This window comes from Mastigoproctus giganteus, chromosome 13 (assembly GCF_048544385.1).
Source record: "Mastigoproctus giganteus isolate SK-2022 chromosome 13, ASM4854438v1, whole genome shotgun sequence".
Classification (NCBI taxonomy): Eukaryota; Metazoa; Arthropoda; class Arachnida; order Uropygi; family Thelyphonidae; genus Mastigoproctus; species Mastigoproctus giganteus.
The window spans coordinates 110,295,348-110,316,300 of record NC_143587.1 but is presented as its reverse complement, the minus strand read 5'-3'; the positions used below and the strand labels follow the sequence as shown (position 1 = coordinate 110,316,300).

The 20,953-nt window shown below is 39.4% G+C and overlaps 1 protein-coding gene across 1 annotated transcript in view; it reads right to left on the bottom strand.

The window, feature by feature from the left end:
- The window catches only part of LOC150076358 (transcription factor E2F8-like), a 229,884-nt gene that overhangs the window by 52,109 nt on the left and 156,822 nt on the right, over positions 1-20,953 (bottom strand). Inside the window, exon 6 of the mRNA XM_090387330.1 lies at positions 181-265. Within this exon, the coding sequence (XP_090243456.1) occupies positions 181-265 (85 nt within the window). The remainder of the gene's footprint in view (positions 1-180; positions 266-20,953) is intronic.

Genomic DNA, 20,953 nt, shown 5'->3' with positions numbered 1-20,953 from the left:
GCAGTAAAGCCATATTATTGCCACTACCAAGTTATCCGAAACTGATGTGGTGAGATAATGACGCTCCTCACATAACAGCTTATGAGACAAAAATTATTAATTATAAACTGCCTTTATTTGAAAATCTTTCAAAATTGCACAAATATAATTTAAAAAAAAAAAAGAAATAAATCAACTCACTTTTGAATTTCACAGATTCAGTTCTGTCTATTGTAGCATCACCAATCAAAACTTTAGCTGCAAGTTCCAAATTGACTATCTTTGGCTGATGGAGTTAAAAAAAAAAAAGTTTATGTAAATACTTGACATTATGATTCAATAATTCTTGATATGCTACTTATGCAGGATGTAAACTGTGCAAATGAAGAATTTTGAGCTTTTGGAAAGGGATAAGCATTTTGAAAAATTTTGCTGTTTTCTCAATTAATTAACATATTAAATTGTGTTCAACAAACAGTTTAAATAATGTTAGTAACATCTGTTAGCTTATATTTAAATTTAATTAGAAATTTTGAAAATTACAACTGAATATTCACAGAGACTAACATTATAATTAAATAATTATATCATATTATATCTGGTAACTAGTATATCTGGTAAGAATATCATATCTGGTATCTAGTAACTTTTAATGCATAGTAGTGGAATTAGCAGTGGTAAATGATGCAAGAAAGTAAGCTTATAAAGTATCAACAACAACAACAACAAAAAAACACAGCATCATTTTGCTTATTCATTCCGTCCAACAGTTTGTCTAATTCCTCCTTGAATTTATTTAAACTATCAACTTCCACGACAGATGGAAGTTAGTTCCAGCAATCAACACTCACTGGATAAAGGCAAACTTCCACACATCTATTCTGAAACCATCCTTCAAATTGAATTTGTACTCTCTCATCTGCGGTCTGAGCAAGAGGAAGAATCCGATCAGCATTGAGCTTGCTCAATCCATTCAAAGCCTTAAACACTTCAATCAGATCACATCGCAGATGCCTAGTCTCCAGATGCTGCAATTTTCAAAATTTGCCTTTCTTGGTCAGAGCACTCCTTTGGTCCACTCACAAATCTTGTTGCCATTCTCTGTACTTGTTTAACAGGTCCACATTCCTCTTAAAATGAGGCCTCCAGACCTGTATGCAGTACTCAAGATGTGGCCTGACCATTGCCTTATACAATGGGATAATCAACCTCCTTCTCCCTACTAACAAAATTCCTGTATATCATTGACAAAATGCCATGAGCCATGCTAGCAGCCTGTCTGCACTGCTCAGCAAACTTCACATCTAACTGAACAATTACCCCAAGTCTTTTTCATTTTCCACTACTTTGCATATAGTACTATATAATCAGCACATTACTCCGGGGTTACTGATACCCAAAATGCAGTCCTTTGCATTTATCAACGTTAAACTTCAATTGCCATTTCTCAGCCCATTTGCCTAACATTTCTAGGTCCTGTTGCAGTAGCACGCTGCCATTACTGTCATTAACAACCCTGCCAACCTTTGTATCATCTGCATACTTGGACATTAGCCTAATATAACTTCATCAATATCATTAATAAATATACAAAACAACAGCGGGCCCAATGCTTAACCATGGGGAACTACATTAATAATACTTGTCCACGAAGAGCAGTATCCATTGATTACCACTCCATCCTCTCTCATTCAAACAGTAGAACTTCTTGGCTTTCCAAGCCTTTGCAACTGTAATATTTCTTGGGCGGAAGACACTTCTGCATCTGGAAACCTTGGATTTCTAATGCGGTATGGTGTATGCCGAATTACCTAAAGTTCCGTGAAATCATGGAGGCTTGAGTCTGCTATATCCACTGCTACTCCAGCTCCTTGTGCTGGCATTTCTGTACTCGGTAGCTCCTTGTGCTGGCATTTCTGTTCTCAACAGCTCCTGACACTGCTGGCTTTTCAACAGACCGTGAACAGATGTAGCTCTTTCCAATGAAGTTTGGACTTTGTCTGAAATTTAATTATATGTATATTTATTTTTTATGTGATTTGATAATTTTAAGTTTGTTCATATCAATATTTTTTGGTCATAGCAGTTTTTTTCTCTCCCTGTGCTTGGGCAAACAGGAGAGGGAGTATATAAGAGTACTGCTAAATTATGTGTAACTGACAGCGGGGTTTCCATTGGTTGGCTGGGACCACTTTAAGTAAAAAAATCAATCAAGCATCCCTTTATCCATAGCAACAACTTGCCCTAAATGCCACACTGCTCCAATTTGTATAGCAATCTTTCATGTGCAACAGTACCAAAAGCTTTCCAGAAATCCAAGTATATGATATCAAAATTATTTTTTGCATCAAGTTCCTTTGTGACCACATTGTATTATCTAATCAGACTGGTCAAACAAGATTTCCCCATAACAAACCCATGCTATGTCTCAAGTATAATTCTGGCCTTGTGCAGATGATCCTGCATTACTTCTTTTACCAGTGAATCCATTATTTTCCTGGGTCTGAAATTACTCATATCACTCTTTCATCACCCTTTGTGAATTGTAGGGTTAAATTGAAGTAAGTGAGCAGACCAAAGGTTATAATCACACAGGTTGGCATGCATGTGTACAGGCCAACAAATCAACAGAAACAGGTATGCATGAGACATTAATTTAATATGGCTATTTGTCCTCTCAAAGTCACTGACAAATAGCAGAGAGATGGCCACATGGAAGAACATATCTTCCCCCCCCCTCTTTTTTCCCTTTTCCATCTTCTCTAACCTTTCATTCCATTCTGTATTCCTTTTTCATATTGTTTTTATAATCCTTTAGCCTTATCTTATTTTTCCATTTCCTCCAACCTTTTATATTCTTTTTTAAACTGATTTTTAATTTAATTTAATTTTACAATATAGATCTTTAGGCGAGCCGGCATTTGCTAACACACAAAAATTGCTAGGAAGCACTGTTAGGCCTTAATGCCTTCCATTCAAATTATAAATTATACAACATACACAAAGCCCAAAAAAAAAAAAAAAAAAAAAAAAGATTTTGCCCTATATCAACGTGCATGTAATTGACAACTTTTACAATAGCATTAATGCCACATAAAACAAACACAATACAACTGGAAATTTATTCCTTCAATGTGCATAAAATATAAAATTAGCAAAGTGTGTGTGTGTGTGTGTGTGTGTGTGTGTGTGTGTGTGTGTGTGTGTGTGTGTGTGTGTGTGTGTGTGTGTGTGTGTGTGTGTGCACGAGCACACATACTTCTTTTTTTATTTATTTTTTATTTTTAACTAAGAAATTTTATTATCTAGTAAGGCCATTACTAATTTATAATTTTATGAATGTAATGGTATAGCATAATACATAAAACATGAACCTTGTAGCTTAATTAGCATTAGCATTAGTTGAGGCATACAATGCAAGAAAGCAAAGTCATGCAACATCAGCAAAAAAAAAAAAAAAAAAAAAAACACACTCCCATTTCATCCCCATCCATTTACTCCAAATGCCTGTCCAGCTCAGCCTTAAATTGATTTAGGCTATCAGCTTCCACAACAAGAGATCAAAATCTGTTCCAGCAACCAACTACCCACTGGCTAAATGCAAATTTCCACACATCTATTCTACAAGTGTCTTTGCTCAATTTGAATCTATGCCTCCACAGGTTCATAATCTGAGCAAGAGGAACAATCCCATCAGTATTGAGCTTGCTCAACCCATTCAAGACTTTATATACCTCAATCAGATCACCAGGAAAGGAAAAATGAGAGCAGGTGTGTGTTATAGGCCTAAGGAATCTGATGAGTATTATGAGCAAATGTGCTGAGAAATAAAGTGGGCCAGAAAATCAGAATGTCTTATAATGGGGGATTATACCTTTCCAGATATCGACTGGAACTTGTGGGTTGGTCACTTGCAAACTAGCAACACTTTTGTGGATTTATTGGATGACTGTTTTCTACAGCAACATGTTCGAGAGGCAACCAGAGAGAGTGATCTCAGACTCTTGATCTGATTATCAGCAGTGATTATTCGTGCATTAAGAATTTGCAGATAAAGGAACCACTCGGTGACAGTAATTACAACATATTGATGTGGGAATTACTTAATGATGTAACTACCATCAAGGCTAAAGGGAAGGGCTTTTGCTTTTGTAAAGGTGACTACAGGGGTCTCAAAAAGTGCTTAAATTTTGTACAGTAGGATCAACTGACGATATTAAAAATGTTGAATTCTAAATGGGAAGCCTTCTGGGACTTAATTTTGGAGGCAACTAGGCTTCTCATTCCAACTAAGAAATACTGTTCAGGGTTTACGACCAAATGGATGTGAGATGAATGAGGCTCGTGGCAGAGAAGAAAAATGTATCGGATGCATGTAAAGTATCAGATGACACAGAAGCCTATGGCAGATATAAACTAGTCTGTAATCAAGTCACAAGGAGGTTAGGCAGGCAAAGGCAGATTACGAGAAATCCTTGGCAAAGGATGCAAAGAAAAACAGCAAAGAGTTCTTTACTTATGTAAACTCTAGAAGAAAAGGGATAAATCAGATTGGACCACTTAATATGATGGATTGACTTTTGATGATCATGCTAAGGTAGCTGATAAACTGAATGAGTATTTTGCATCTACATTCACACATGAGCAGTTATGAGTTATTCAATGAGGGGAGTGCCAGAAGTTTATCCAATTCTCACAGGGAGCTAAGTGCTTTTTGTAATAACTGAGAGCAAAGTGGAGGAGAAATTGTTGAAGTTAAACATAAGAAATGCACCTGTGGTGAAGCAGATCTATCCAGTTATATTAAAGGAGGCAGCAAAGGAAGTAAACAAACCCTTAGCCATAATTATGAGAGCTTCTTCGGACTCAGGTGAGGTACCCATGGACTGCAGATGTGCAAATGTGACCCCCAATCCACAAAGAGGGAACAAAGGGAGAAAAAAGTAACTATAGACTTGTAACTAGTCTAAAGTAACTAGTTTAACTTGGGTTCAAGGGAAATTAATGGAATCGCTGGTTAAAGAAGCATTGTAGGATCCTCTAGGCAAGACTAGGCAGTAATGGTTAGGACACAACATGGATCTGTTAAAGGGAGGTCTTTTCTGACCAATTTGACTGAATACTATGATGTGGTCACAAAGGAACTGGATGCATATACTTGGTTTTCAGGAAAGCTTTTGATACTGTTGCACATGGAAGACTGCTGTACAAATTGAAGAGGTATGGCATTAAGGGTAAGTTGCTACAATGGATAAAAGGATGGTTGAGTGGGAGAAGACAGAGTGGTAATCAAAGAACACATCTCTTCGTGGACAAATGTTATTAATGGAGTTCCCCAGAGTTCAGTGTTGGGCCCATTTTTGTTTTGTGTATTCATCAATGATATTGATGAAGGTTATTAGGATTAATATCCAAGTTTGTAGATGATACAAAAGTTGGCAGAGTTGTTAACAACAGTAAAGATGGTGGTCATCATCATCAGCCATTTTCAATCCACTGCAGGATGAAGGCCTCTCCAGCAACTTTCCAGTTCCTTCTGTTTTGTGCAATGGCCATCCATTTTCTATCCACAAACTCATGAATTTCATCCATCCATCTCCGACGTTGTCTTCCAGGTTTTCTTCTAACTCCTCTTTTGTACCATTCTGTTATTTTCTTAGTCCATCTGTCATCATGTCTTCGAGCTATATGTTCTGCCCAAGACCATTTTATTCTTTAATTTTGATAAGAACTGAGGAGCAATATTTCAATTTGTCTGAAACGTAAAATAATGAACCAATGTATACTCCCCACCATGGCTTATTACGATTATTAGCCATATGGTGCAAGGAAGCTTGAGGCTTATGTTGCACCAGCCAAAAAAAAAAAAAAAAAAAAAAATTTCTGAATTACCCTGAGAGAGAGAAAGTAGAAGGGAATCACCAAGAAAGAGAAGAATGATGATATCCAGCTGGGAACCCTATATTTCCTGAATGCTATCCATCCAAAATTTATTCTTCTCTTGACTTCCAGCCATTTATCATTATCACAGCCAATGACTTGTCCCAGATAAGTATGACTCCACCTTTTCAATTACTGCTCCTTCAATCATTATTTTCCTTTCTGTGGCATATTTGTTCATCATTACTTTTGTTTTAGTCATATTCATCTTTAGTACAAAATCCTTACTAACTCTGCATAACTGACTAAGATTTTCGTCTAATTCTTTAGGGTCGTGGCTTATGACCACAATGTCATCTGCAAATCGTAAATAGTTTAGGTACTCTCCATTCACATTGACTACTTTCTGCAACCAGTCTAATCTTCTGAAAGCGTCCTCAAGGGTAGCTGTAAACAACTTCAGAGATATTGTGTCCCCTTGTCGAACTCCTTTCTTAATTTTAAATTTCCTACTGTCTTTGTCTAGTCTAATAAAGGAGGTAGCATTCTCATATATTTTCTTCAAAATCATAATATATGGGGTATCTATGCCTTGTCTTTCCAGTGCCCAAAACATTGCCTTATGCTGTATGGAGTCAAATGCCTTTTCATAATCCACAAATGCCATGCATAATGGTGTTTTATATTCATTTGCTTTCTCCATTAGCTGTGATATTACGTGAAGGCGATCCATAGTTGAGAAACCTGTCCTAAAGCCAGCTTGCTCTTTCAGTTGATTTTCATCAAGTATTCTTTCTAATCTGTTAGTAAAGACCCTTGTGAACAACTTGTAAATGTGAGATAACAAGCTAATTGATCTACAATTTCCAATTTATCTCCTTTCTTATGCAGCAAAACTATGATTGCATTATTCAACTCCTTAGCCATCACACCTTTTCTGATACATTTTGTGAAGGGTCTTGCCAGTTTTTGACGGTATGCCACTCCAACTAAGTAAAGACAACTAACTACTCCAACTAAGTAAACAACATACCGTAAAGATGGTATGCTACTCCAACTGGATTTTAATAAGTTGGGCAAACAGGCTGAGAAGTGGCAACTGAAGTTTAACATTGACAAATGCAAAGTACTGCATATGGGTAGCAATATCTTAAGAGAAATGTACCAATTGTGTGGTATTACACTCAGGGAAGGGGAAAGTGAAAAAGACCTGGGAGTAATTGTGCAGTCAAATATGAAGTTCGCTGACAGTGCAGACAGTCTGCCAGGACAGGTCACGGAGTCTTGTCAATGATATATAAGAATTTTGCTAGCAAGGAAAGGGAGTTGATTATACCATTATACAAGGCAATGGTAAGGCCACACCTAGAGTACTGTGTACAGGTCTAGAGGCCTCATTTTAGGAAAGATGTAGAGTTGCTAAGAGTGCAAAGAAGGGCAACAAGATTGATGAGGGGGGCCAAAGGGGTGCTCTTACAAGAAAGGCTTAAGTTCTGCAAATGGCAGCGCCTGGAGAGTAGGCACCTGATTGACAGGTATACAGCCTTGAATGGGTTGAGCAAGCTGAATGCTGATGGGATTCTTCCTCTTGCTCAGATTAAGAACCTCAAATGGCACAGATTCAAATTAAGGAGACACAGTTGTGGAATCGATGTACGAAAATTTGACTTTAGCCAGCGGGTAGTTGATTGGTGGAACAGACTTCTATCTTTTATTGTGAAAGTTGATAGCCAAAATAAATTTAAGGCTGCGCTGGACAAGCATTTAGAACAAATGGAGGGGTTAAATGGGAGGGTTTTTTTTTTTTTTTTTGCTGATGCCACATAAGCATGCTTTCTTGCATCTTATGCCTCTACTAATGCTAACTCGCATACGCCTAGTTTCCATCGGCTGAAATTTGCAGAACTTAAAAGCCTTTCTTCGTAAGAGCACCCCTTTGTTCCCCTACTTTGTTCTTGTTCTATAAACTCTAGATCTTTCCTAAAATGGGGCTTCAAGACCTGTACTGACCATTGCCTTGTACAACAGGATAATCACCTCCTTATCCCTGCTACAAAAATTCTTATATATCATTCACAAGACTCAGTGACCTGCTCTGGCAGCAGTGCTGCCAGAGTAGGTCTAGTTTTGCTCCACTGCTCAGCAAAATTCATATCTGACTGCACAATAACCCCCAGGTCTTTTCACTCTCCACTTCCCTTAGGGTGCCTCCATAGCCAGGTGGGCAGGTGCAGCAGTGCGTAGCACACGCTTCTTGATTAGACCGGGGTTCAAGCCCATGACCACCAAATACGGAGGATGCAGAAAGGTCAATTACTAGGGGTAATTCTGCAGGCACATATGAAGTTCTCTGAGCAGAGCAGATAGTCTGCAACAATGACCACCGCATATCCCCAGAGCAATATGGCCTTAGTTGCTAATGCTCCTAAAAACCAAATAAAAACAACAACTTCCCTGATAGTTGCAAAACACAGTTAGTACGTTTCTCTTGGGTAACTGCTACCCATATGCAGTACCTTCCATTTGTCTATGTTACACTTCAGTTGCCACTTCTCATCCCATTCGGCTAAATTATCTAGATCTAGTTGAAATATCTGCAAGGTTAGCAGAGTTGATGACGATGACACTAATAACAGTACGCGTTTGCAACAGGATCTAGAAAAGTTGAGCAGATGGGGTGACAACTGTAGTTTAACATTGACAAATGCAAAGTACTGCATATGGAAAGCAGTGACCCCAGAGTAACGTATCAACTGTGTGGTACTACACTACAGTAGTAGAGAATGAAAAGGACCTGGGGGTAATTGTGCAGGCACATATGAAGTTTTCTGAGAAGAGCAGATAGTCTCCAACAATAGCTCATGGTGTCTTGTCAATGATATACAGAAAATTTTATAGCAGAGATAAGGATGTGATTATCCCCTTGTATACATACAGCAATGGTCAGGCAACACCTTGAGTACTGTACACAGGTCTCGAGGCATCATCTTAGGAAGGATGTAGAGCTCCTGGAGCAAGTACTGAGAAGGGTAACAAGATTAGTGAATGGAACTAAGGGTTGCTCTTACGAAGAAAGGCTTAAGTTTTGCAAATTCCAGTGTCTGGAGACTAGGCACCTGCAAGGTGATCTGATTGAGGTGTATAAAGCCATGAATGGTTTGAGCATGCCCAATGCTGATGGGATTCTTCCTCTTGAATAATCAACTTGAGGGTACATAAATTCAAATTGAGGAAAGACAGTTGTAGCATAGATTTGTGGAAATTTCTCTTTAGTCAGTGTGTGGTTGATTGCTGGAACAAACTTCCATATGTCATAGAAGTTGATAGCTTAAATAGATTCAAGGCAGAACTAGACAAACACTTGGAACCAGTGGATGGTTGAAATGAGGTTTTTTTTTTTTTTTTTTCCTCTTGGCTGATGTTATATAAGATTGCTTTCTTGCAAAATGCCTTTAATAATGCTAATCCCATCAGAACTGAGCCTGCTTAACCCATTCAAGGCCATATACACCTCAATCTGATCACCTCGCAGGTGCCTAGTCTTCAGAAGCTGTAATTTACAGAATTAGGCCTTTCTTGGTAAGACCACCCTTTCGTTCCCCTCACCAATCTTGTTGCCCTCCTCTGTACTCACTCAAGCACCTCTCCATCCTTCCTAAATTGATGCCTCCAAACCTGTACGCAGTACTCAAGGCATGGCCTGACCACTGCCTTATACAAAGGGATAATCACCTCCTTTTCCCTACTAGCAAAATTCTGGTACATCATTGACAATATCCAATGACCTGCTCTGGCATATTATCTGCACTGCTCAGAAAATTTCATATCCGACTACACAATTATTCCCAGGCCTTTTTTCATTTTCTACCACCTTAAGTGTAGTACCACACAGTTGATACATTTCTCTAGTGTTACTTTTACCCATATACAGTACTTTGCATTTGTCAATTTTAAACTTCAGTTGCCACTTCTCAGCCCATCTACCCAAATTTTCTAGATCCTGTTGCAGTAGCAGATTGCCATTACTGTCATTAACAATCTTGCCAATCTTTGTATCAGCTGAAAACTTTGACATTAAATCTGATATACCTTCATCAATATCATTGATAAATATACAAAACAACAGTGGGCCCATCTGTTGTTGTGTATATTCATCAAAACAACTCTAGGTGGCTCCACAAAGAGCGGCATCCAGTGATTACCACTCTGTCTTCTCCCACTCAACCACCCTTTTATCCATTTTAGGAACTTATCCTTCATACTATACTGCTCCAATTTGTACAGTAGTCTTCCGTGAAGAATAGTGTCAAAAGCTTTCCTGAAATCCAAGTATATAATATGAAAATTATTTTTTGCATCCATGCCCCTTTGTAACCATATCATAGTATCCAATCAAATTTGTCAGACAAGAAAGCCCTTAACAAACCCATGTTGTTAGAATTATTACTGCAGTGTTGTCTAGATGATCCTGCAATCCTTCTTTAACCAGTGACTCCATTATATTCCCCAGAACAGAAGTTAAACTAACTGGTCTGTAATTAGTCGTGTCACCCTTAGAACCCTCTTTGTGAATTGGGGATACATTTCCACATCTCCAGTCCATGGGGACTTCTCCTGAGTCCACATATGCTCTCATAATTATGGTAAGAGTTTGCTTACTTACTTTCCCACATACTTAAATATAACTGGATAGATTGCACTCACTTCAGGTGCCTTTCGTAGGTTTAACTTAACAATTTCTCCTCCACTTTGCTCTCAGTTATTACAAAATCATTAAGCACCCTGTTACAGTTTGATAAACTTCTGGCACTTTCCTCCCTTAATAACTCCTCATGTTTGTTTGTTTGTTATTTGGTTTTTAGGAGCATTAGCAACTAAGGCCATATTGCTCCGGGATATGCGGTGGTCATTCCCTGACCTTTCCACATCCTCCGTATTTGGTGGTGACGGGCTCGAACCCCGGTCTAATCAAGAAGCGTGTGCTACGCACTGCTGCTCCTTCCCACCTGGCTACGGAGGCGCCTAACTCCTCTTGTGTGAATGTAGATGCAAAATACTCATTCAGATTACCAGCTATGTGAGCAGAAACATCAACAGTTGAACCATCGATATAAAGTGGACCAATCTGATTCATCCCATTCCTTCTAGAGTTTATTGTAACTAAAGAAACCCCTGCTGTTTTTTGACCATCCTTTACCAAATATTTTGATAATCTACCTTTGCTTGCCTAACTTCTTTTGTGAATTGATTACACACTAGCTTATCTCTACCACAGGCTTCTGTGTCGCCTGATAATATATATGCATCCCATGCATTTTTCTTCTCTGCCACGAGTCTCATTAGTTCATCTGACATCCATTTAGGCCTAAACCTTGAACAGTGTTTCTTAGTTGGTATGAAAAGCTTAGTAGCTACCATGATTACTTCCTTGAATGCTTCCGTTTTAGAATTTGCTGCTGGTAACATCATCAGTTCATCCACTGTATACAATTTATAAACTGTCTGAGACCACTGTAGTCATCTTTACGGAAGCAGAAACTCTTCCCTTTACTCCTGATGGTAGTAATATCTTTAAGTAAATCCCACATCAGTACACTGTGATCACTGCCACCCAGTGGTTCCTTTATCTGCAAATTTTCAATGCATGAATAATCACTGCTGATTACCAGATCAAGAGTAATACTCTCTCTGGTTGCCTCTCTAATGTGTTGCCATAGTAAGCAATCATCTACAAGTCTTGCTAGTGTGTGAGTTCCAGTTCCAGTCAATATCTTGAAGTTAAAATCACCCATTATTAGACAATCTGACTGACTGGCCCACTCTATTTCTCTGTACAGTTGTTTGTTATACTCAGAGTCATTAGGCCTATAATACACTACTACTCTCATTTTTGCTTTCCGGGTGCTTACATCACACCAAACTGACTCAACATTGACTGACCATCTGTGTCAACTGGTTGCACATGCTTAGATTTTGTGTTTCTTAACTAGCAGCATAACCCCTCCTCCCTTCCTATCCAGTTTATCCTTTCTGTACACTTTCTGTATACAATGTGTACAGAAAGGATAAACCAATTTTGCACTGCTTATATCAGTGTGACACCACGTCTCTGATATTCCAACAATATATCCACATTTGAAGTCTTGACTAACAGTTCAAATTCATCAACTTTACTTACTATACTCTTAGCATTGATATACATGCAAGTATACACACAACTAATCTTATTCTTAGTCACCCTAACACAGCCAATTTATTTGTTCTGTGATGACTCCCACCAGTCTCTGAAAACCCCAGCACCCCACCCTCCATTTGAGCCCGTCACCACCAAATACAGAGGATGCAGAAACGTCAAGGGAATGACCACCGCATATTCCCGGAGCAATATGGCCTTAGTTGCTAATGCTCCTAAAAACCAAAATAACAACGACAACAATAACAACCCCACCCTCCAATCTAATAGAAGCAGTGCAAGAATCACTTGCAACTCTGCCTGCAACTACTGTTAATCTTTTATTCTGTGAATCCCCCCCCCAGGTAGCAGTTTTCCAACCTACTTAACACTGCCTCAATAGCATCCGCAAATATTCTTGCACCTCTTCTATTTAAATGTATCCCATCTCTGTAGAAACAGTCTCTCCTGTTAATAAACACAGACCATGCTGAGAAAAATTCTACCACATGAGTCTTGCACAATCTCTCCAGGACCGAACTGGTTGAAAAGGCTCTCATCAAGTACTCCCTACTATTGTGTCTGGGCAGAATTGCAGACACTTTCAAATTTAACCCTAACTCACGACTTTTTTTCACTATTAACCTATACTTGTTAAGTAAGTCTGCAGATCTCCTACTCTTAATGTCATTAGTGCCTAAGTGTACAATAATATCACCCATTGTGCTCTTAAAAGATGATATCTCCTCTACAGCGTCATCAACTTTTTCCCCTGGCAGACATACCTTGGTTCTATTACACCTATCCTTTTTACATAATATATTACCTGTCTCCCTGGTAATCATGGTAAGCTACTGTAATCATGTTGCAGTAGCTTACCATGATTACTGTCATAATGCTATTTGGCCCAGGAGAGCCTAGCAAGGCTTGTAGGGTAAAATTTTTCACAGCATGGCCTGTGCTTCTTAACAGCAGAGACAATTTTTGTATCTGATGTTAATAAGTGCAGATGCTATCAAGGTAGAATTAGATAGGTCAGAAAACCCACATATGGGGGAGATACAAAGACACAAAGGCAGTGTTCTGAGTGATTCTTGCTTCTGCTGGAGCATGCAGCAGTGTGGAAAGCAAGGTGTTGGGGATTTCAAGAACTGCTAGGAATCTTCAAAGAACAAGTAAATATATGAGCTGCGTTAAGGTAACTAAGAATAAGAACAGGTGCACATATACTTACATGTACATTAATGTTAGGAGAATAGTAAATAAATCTGATGAATTTGAACTACTGGTTAAGCAAATGGATATCAGAGACATGGTGTCACTCATGTGAGAAATGCAGAATTTCAATATGGGGAGTACAATTTATACAAAAAAGGATACAGTGTTCACTATGCTTCTGATGCTGGAATTCTCTGATAGCCGCAGCTGCATTGTTGCTGATAGTACAGCTTCACTAATAGCACCTTTTCCTGCAATGTTCTTAGCATTGCTGCTGTAGTGCAGCCAAACATCTACTGTATGATTTTGAAGAGACTGCTTTGCTTTTATACAGTACAGTACAGTACAGTACAGTACAGTACAGTACAGTACAGCACAGCTGAGTAGTCACACTGTGGCAACAGTAGTGGCGTTGTGGTCCTTGAGGTTGTCACAGACATTCTATCAAATATGGCAGACAAGCTGTACTTGCTACCTGACAGTCTAAAATGCTGATGCCAGATAGTGACTGTAGAGTTGGTTGGTTGGGGATTTATTTGGCACATCAGCATCTATGGCCATAGTGCACCATTGACTGTAGGGAGTCCAAGTAGTATGTATGGAGGGGGGGGCATTGTTGAGGCCACATTATGTCAAGGATCTGGGTATATTCTTACCATGTGTACACCATATTAAAAAATTCATTACTTCATACAGCATGTCTTCCCCCCCCACTCAAGTCAAGTGGACAAGTCAATCCTCTGCTTGAACCTTCATGATGGTGCGACTGTTAGTAATCCTGGGTATAACCCCCCATGCAGAAGCACACTGTGGGTAACCACCCAGGTGTAAACCAACATAAGCAGGGGTCGAGATGTGGCACCCACACCACATGGAGGAATGCCGCCCCTCTGTGTTACCAGGCAGTAGATAATTCATCAACCAGTGCAATACCACCATTTTGCTTATTGGAGGCTTGAAGTGGTGGAACTCATGTTGTCTCCAGAGCTAAGTTCCGATCAACCCTTTCCCATCTCTTCCATCATGCAGTATGACTGATGACTTTTGAGGTAATGATGGACATCATGGCAAGATCCAATCTTCCTAACATTTCGAATGTACAGCTCTAAAACACAGTGTTCGCAGGCCAGCCGCTAGTAAGTACAATGGACCGAACCTATTGGTAACTCTTTAGGAGGTTCTCAGATCAGGTAGTGCATAATCTTGCTACCTCTACTCTGCCAGATAGTGACTGTAGAGTTGGTTGGTTGGTTGGGGATTTTTTTGGCATATCAGCATCTATGGCCATAGTGCGGCATTCACTGTAGGGAGTCCAAGTAGTGTGTATGCAGGGGGCAGGGGCATTGTTGAGGCCACATTATGTCAAGGATCTGGGTATATTCTTACCATGTGTACACCATATCCAAAAATTCATTACTTCATACAGCACGTCTTCTCCCCCAACTTTTTCTTACTATTGAATACACCATGAATTGTCAAACTAATAGAGTCAACTTATCTGCAAAAAGATCTAAACTACTTCATAGTACATTTCACAAATAGACGTGGTCTCAAATCTAATCTCAACGATGTCCATTTCCACTTGCAGTCTGCCAAACCCATTGTACTCTTTCTGACGGAATCTGAGTTATCGGTTGATTCAACTATTGCTTATCTCAGTTGCCCAAATTATTTGCTGTTATGATTCCTTTCGCTTCAAAGGTGGTACTTGTGCATATGCCCGTTCCGACATTCCCTGTCAGAGACTTTGTAATTTGGAATCTCCTCTTTTCGATCTTCTCTGGCTTAAAATCTCTCTACCTCATTGTGTCAAATTCGTTTGTTGTCTCTACCATTCTTCCAACTCCACTAATCACTTGGAGCTCTTTGACTTCCTCTCTTTGCAACTTGACTTTCTCCAGTCTGACTTTCCTAACAGTGAGGTAATTGTCCTTGCTGATTTTAATGTTCACAACTCCAACTGGATTCCGTTTTCTAGCCACAACAACCCAGTTCGCCAAGATGCTGAGGCTTTTGCAATTACTATTGACCTTGCACAGATAGTAGTAGTAGTAGTAGTAGTGGTGGCACGTGATGCAATAAAGCAAGTGTATGAGCTTATGCAGCATCAGTCAAAAAAAAAACTCACACCATTCCCTCCAAATGCCTGTCCAGTTCCTCCTTAAATTTATTTAACCTATCAACTTCCACGACAGATGGAAGTTTGTTCCCGCAATTAACCATCCACTGGCTAAAGGCAAATTTCTGCACATCTATTCTACATCTGTCTTTTCTTAATTTGAATTTATGCCTTTAACCCCTTAGGTTTGTAATCTGAACAAGTGGAAGGATCCCATCAGAATTCAGCATGCTCAACCCATTCAAGGCCTTATACACCTCAATCAGATCACCTCACAGGTGCCTAGTCTCCAGCCACTGCAATTTGCAGAACTTAAGCCTCTCTTGGTAAGAGGATCCCTTCATTACCCTCACCAATCTTGTTGCCCTTCTCTGTAGACGCTCAAGCAAATCTACATCCTTCCTAAAATGAGGCCTCCAGACCTGTAAGCAGTACTCAAGGAGTGGCTTGATCATTGCCTTGTACAGAGGGACAATCACCTCCTTTTTCCTGCTAGCAAAATTCCTATACAGTGGTACCTTGGTTTGCGAGCATAATAATTAGTTCCGGAAACGTGCTCGTAATCCAAAGCACTCGTATATCAAAGCGAATTTCCCCATAAGAAATAATGGAAACCCAGATGATTTGTTCCAAAACTCAAAAATATTCATACACTGTAAAAATGATTAATACAAAATACATACATACCTTTTTATATTTTTAATATTTAAATTTAATATACATAAAGCAATCAAATTTATTAATTATTGGGTAGGACAACTTTCACTGTCACTAATGGAATCACTGCTATCTGTTGACTTTTTCTTTTTTGGCGACTTTAACAAGAAACCTATTAGAATGACACTTGCTTTTGCCTCCTTTTGAGGATTTCGCAGAAACATGACATTGCATTGTCGTTAAACAGATTCTTCGCTTACACTGCCATAGCCTTCCTCGGGTGGTGCTTTTCTACAAAAGTTTGCACTGTTTCCCACATTTTACACACTTCCCTAATCTCATTTGAATAGAGGGATGTCTCCATTTTTTCTCCTCCTCAGACGAAATCTCCTCCATAACCACTTGCTGTTGCTCGCAATGCAGATCCATCAGTTCGTTGGAGGTAAACTCCTGGACATGTTCCTCCACCAGCTCTTGAATGTCGTCCTTATTCACCTCCAGTCCTGTGGTCGTCCCCAAGGACACAATTTCATCAACAACTGGCAGTCCTGTTCATGAGCAAACCCTCAATGCAATCAGACCACAGTTTTCTCTACGCAGAATTGAGGGTTCTCTTGGTGACCCCATCCCAGGCTTTATCGATGATCTTGAGGCAGTTTATGATGTGGAAATGATTTTTCCAAAACTCTCGGAGGGTAAGGTTAGTTCCTTCGGTCACCGCGAAGCATCGCTGAAATAGTGCCTTGATGTAAAGCTTTTTAAAGTTCGAAATGACCTGCTGATCCATGGGCTGAAGTAATGGAGTACTGTTGGGAGGAAGGAACTTGACCTTAATGAACTCTAATTCTTCCAGTAAGTCATCCTCATGGCCTGGAGGATGAGCAGGAGTATTATCCATAACCAGCAAGCCTTTGAGTGGCAATTTTTTTTCTAAAAGGTATTTCTTCACTGCAGAACTGAAGACCTCGTTGATCCACTCAACGAACAAGATACAAGTGACCCATGCCTTGCTGTTGGACCTCCACATAACGTTTAACTGGCTCTTCTGCACCTTGCAGGCATGCGTGCCGACCGGGCTAGCCAGGTGGGTAAAGTGCTTGCCTAGCAACCCAAAGGTCGCAGGTTCAAATCCCGCCTCGGGTTTGGATAAAAGTACTGCAAAAACCTTAGGAGGTGCATTATGGCCACAGAAGCCAATGCGCCAACAACTACCAAAATAAAAAATACAAAAAAAAAAAAAAAAAAAAAATGCACCTTTCATTTCTTGAAGGCTCGTGGATTCTCAGAATGATACACGAGCAGGGGCTTGACTTTGAAATCACCGCTTGCATTAGCACACAGCAAGAGGGTGAGACGGTCTTTCATGGGCTGGTGACCGAGCATTGCATTCTCTTCTGCTGTAATGTAGGTCCCCTTTGGCATTTTTTCCAAAAAACTCCATCTCATGGCAATTAAAAACTTGCTGCAGCAGGTAACACTCGGAAACCATGAACTTCTGGAACGCAGCAACGAATGCCTCAGCTGCCTTAGCGTCCAAACTCGCAGCCTCTCCGTGCCTCACAACACTATGGATGCCACTTCTCCTCTTAAAGTTATCAAACCATCCCCTGCTCGCCTTGAAGCCTTCTTCGTTTTCTGTAGACGTACCTGGCAGTTTACTTACGAGGTCGGCATACAAGGCCTTTCCCTTCTCACAGATCAAGTTCTCGGTCACAGTATCACCTGCTAGTTGGTTCTCGTTTATCCACACCAAAAGAAACTTTTCTACATCTTCCAGAATACGTGGCCGTTGCTTTGATATTCTCGTGACTCCTTTTCCTACGTCTAGTCCCCTTAGGTCTTCTTTAATACTGTGCAAATCGTTGGATGTAGACTTCTTATAAAATCTTGCGATGGCAGCCACTTTCGTACCATGTTCGTGCTTCCTGATGATTTCCTACCGTAATCATCTCCTCCATCTACCGCCTTCCTTTCCAACCCTTTTCTTCATTGGGGCCATTTTCGTAGTGTACAGTTAATAAAGAACAGTCACAAAATTTGAACACAAAATAAAAAAATGCTTTACGCACATACACATGGTCACAACACTAGCACGAATATTGACTGCAGTGTTGACTGTATACGAATGAGTTATGACGACTGAGACCGAGCATGCAAGATGATTACCCACAATCCCAAGCAGCATGTGATCATGTGACACTCGGCAGACAATTTTTAGGGAATAAAGCACAATTACAAAATGAGAAGGCACATTTGATACACAAACAAAGCTGTGCACGTGTAGCAACTGAATAAACAACATCGTAAAGGCAGAGCTACACTAATAACACCTCACATTTTACTAAAGCACATTTCTAGGGGTTACTACCATAAAACAATAAAAACAATTTCCAGTTGCTTTCCTGCTAGTGGAATCTGTTATAAACTGGTAGTAAACTCGATCTAATTGTATTTGCGATTATACTGATAGCTGGGAATTGTGTTGGTTTTTACGTTATTATGGTGAAATGTGTGTTTCCCCTTCACTGATATAAAAAACATAAATACATTTTCAGAATCTTCTCTTCATTCCTATCGTGTTGCGTTCGGTTGGAGTGACCTGCATTCGGCTGCCATTTCTTGTAAACACAAAGGCAAATCGTGCATAAGCGAATTCAGTTCGTGTTATATAAGATATCTTTACCCTTTTTATCAATCATGTACGATTGAATTCATGTAGCGTAAACATGTGTTATACGAGGACTGACTGTACTTGCATTGCAAGACCTTGCTCGTTTATCAAGTTAAAATTTATTAAAAATTTTTGCTCGTCTTGCAAAACACTCGCAGACCAAGGTACCAACTGTATATCATTGACAAAACCCCATGAACTGCCCTGGCAGCCTGTCTGCATTGCTCAGAAAACTTCATATCTGACTGCACAATTACTTCCAGGTCTTTTTCATTTTCTACCACCTTAAGTTTAGTACCAGACGGTTGGTACGTTTCTCTGGGATTACTTCTACACATATGCAGTACTTTGCATTTATCAAGGTTAAACTTCAGTTGCCATTTCTTGGCATCTGCCCAAATTTTCAGATCTTGTTGCAGTAGCACACTGCCATTACTGTCATTAACAACCCTGCCAACCTTTGTATCATCTGCAAACTTCGACACTAAGCCTGATATACCTTCATCAATATCATTGATGAAGGTATATCAGACTTAGTACAAAATACAAAATAAAAAATACTTAATACAAAACAACAGTGGACCCAAAACTGAACCCTGTGGGACTCCACTACTAACATTAGCCCACAAAGAGTAGCACCCACTGATTACCACCCTCTGTCTTCTCCCGCTCAACCATTGTTTTATCCATTGTAGCAACTTATCCGTAATACCAATTCTGCTCCAATTTTCACAATAGTCTTCCATGTGCAACAGTGTCAAAAGCTTTCCTGAAATACAAATATATGATATCAAAATTATTTTTTGCATCCAATTCCTTTGTAACCACATCATAATATCCTATCAAATTTGTCACACAAGACTTTCCCTTAACAAATCCATGCTATGTCTGAATTATTGCTGCAATCTTGTCTAGATGATCCTGCAATGCATCTTTAACCAGTGATTCCATGATTTTACCCAGAACAGAAGTTAAACTAACTGGTCTGTAATTACTCGTGTTACCCTTCGATCCCCCCTTTGCGAATTGGGGATACATTTGCACATCTCCAGTCCATGGGTACCTCCCCTGAGTCGAAAGAAGCTCTCATAATTATGGCTAGGGGTTTGCTTACTTCCTTTGCTGCCTCCTTTAATATAACTGGATAGATCCCATCCACCCCGGGTGCCTTTTTTATGTTTATCCTCAACAATTTCTCCTCCACTTCACTCTCAGTTATTACAAAATTATTAAGCACCCTGCTACAATTTGATAACCTTCTGCCATTTTCAAACCTTAATACTTCCTCACGTGTGAATGTACATGCAAAATATTCATTCAGTTTGTTTGCTATCTGAGCAGGATCATCAACAGTCGAACCATCGATATAAAGTGGGCTAATCAGATTCATCCCCTTCCTTTTAGAGTTTATATAAGTAAAGAAATCCTTGCTGTTTTTCTTAGCATCCTTTGCCAAAGATTTCTCGTAATCTGCCTTCACCTGACTAACCTCCTTTGCGACCTGATTACAGACTAGCTTCTTATATCTGCCATAGGCTTCTGAGTCGCTTGATAATTTATATGCATCCCATGCATTTTTCTTCTCTGTCACGAGTCTCATTAGTTTGTTTGATAACCATTTAGGCCTAAACCTTGAACAATATTTCTTAATAGGTATGAAATTTAGTAGTTTCCATGATTAATTCCTTGAATGCTTCCCACTTAGAATTTACTGTTGGTAACATCATCAGTTGATCCCACTGCAGAATTTAAAAACTGTCTGAAACCACTGTACTCACCTTTTCGGAAATACAAACCCTTTCCTTTACCCCTGATGGTAATTATATCTTTACGTAAATCCCACATCAGTACACTGTGATCACTGCCACCTAGTGGTTCCTTTAACTGCAAATTCTTTATACTAGTGTGTGTGTGTGAGTGACCAACCTACAAGTTCCAGTCAATATCTGAGAAGTTAAAATCCCCCATTATAAGACATTCTGATTTACTATCCCACTCTATTTCTCTGCACAATTATCCATTGTACTCATTCAAGTCATTAGGCCTATAACACACTCCTACTCTTATTTTTTCTTTCGCAGTGTTTATGTCACACCAAACTGACACAACAGTGCAGTGTTCATCTGTATCAGCATTTCCCAACCGGGGTCCACAGAAGCTTTGAGGGGGTCTACAAGAAAAAAATTGTATTTCAGAGGTCCATAATATGATTAAAGGGGTTCATGATAAAATATTATAGATAAAATAATTTGTTAAA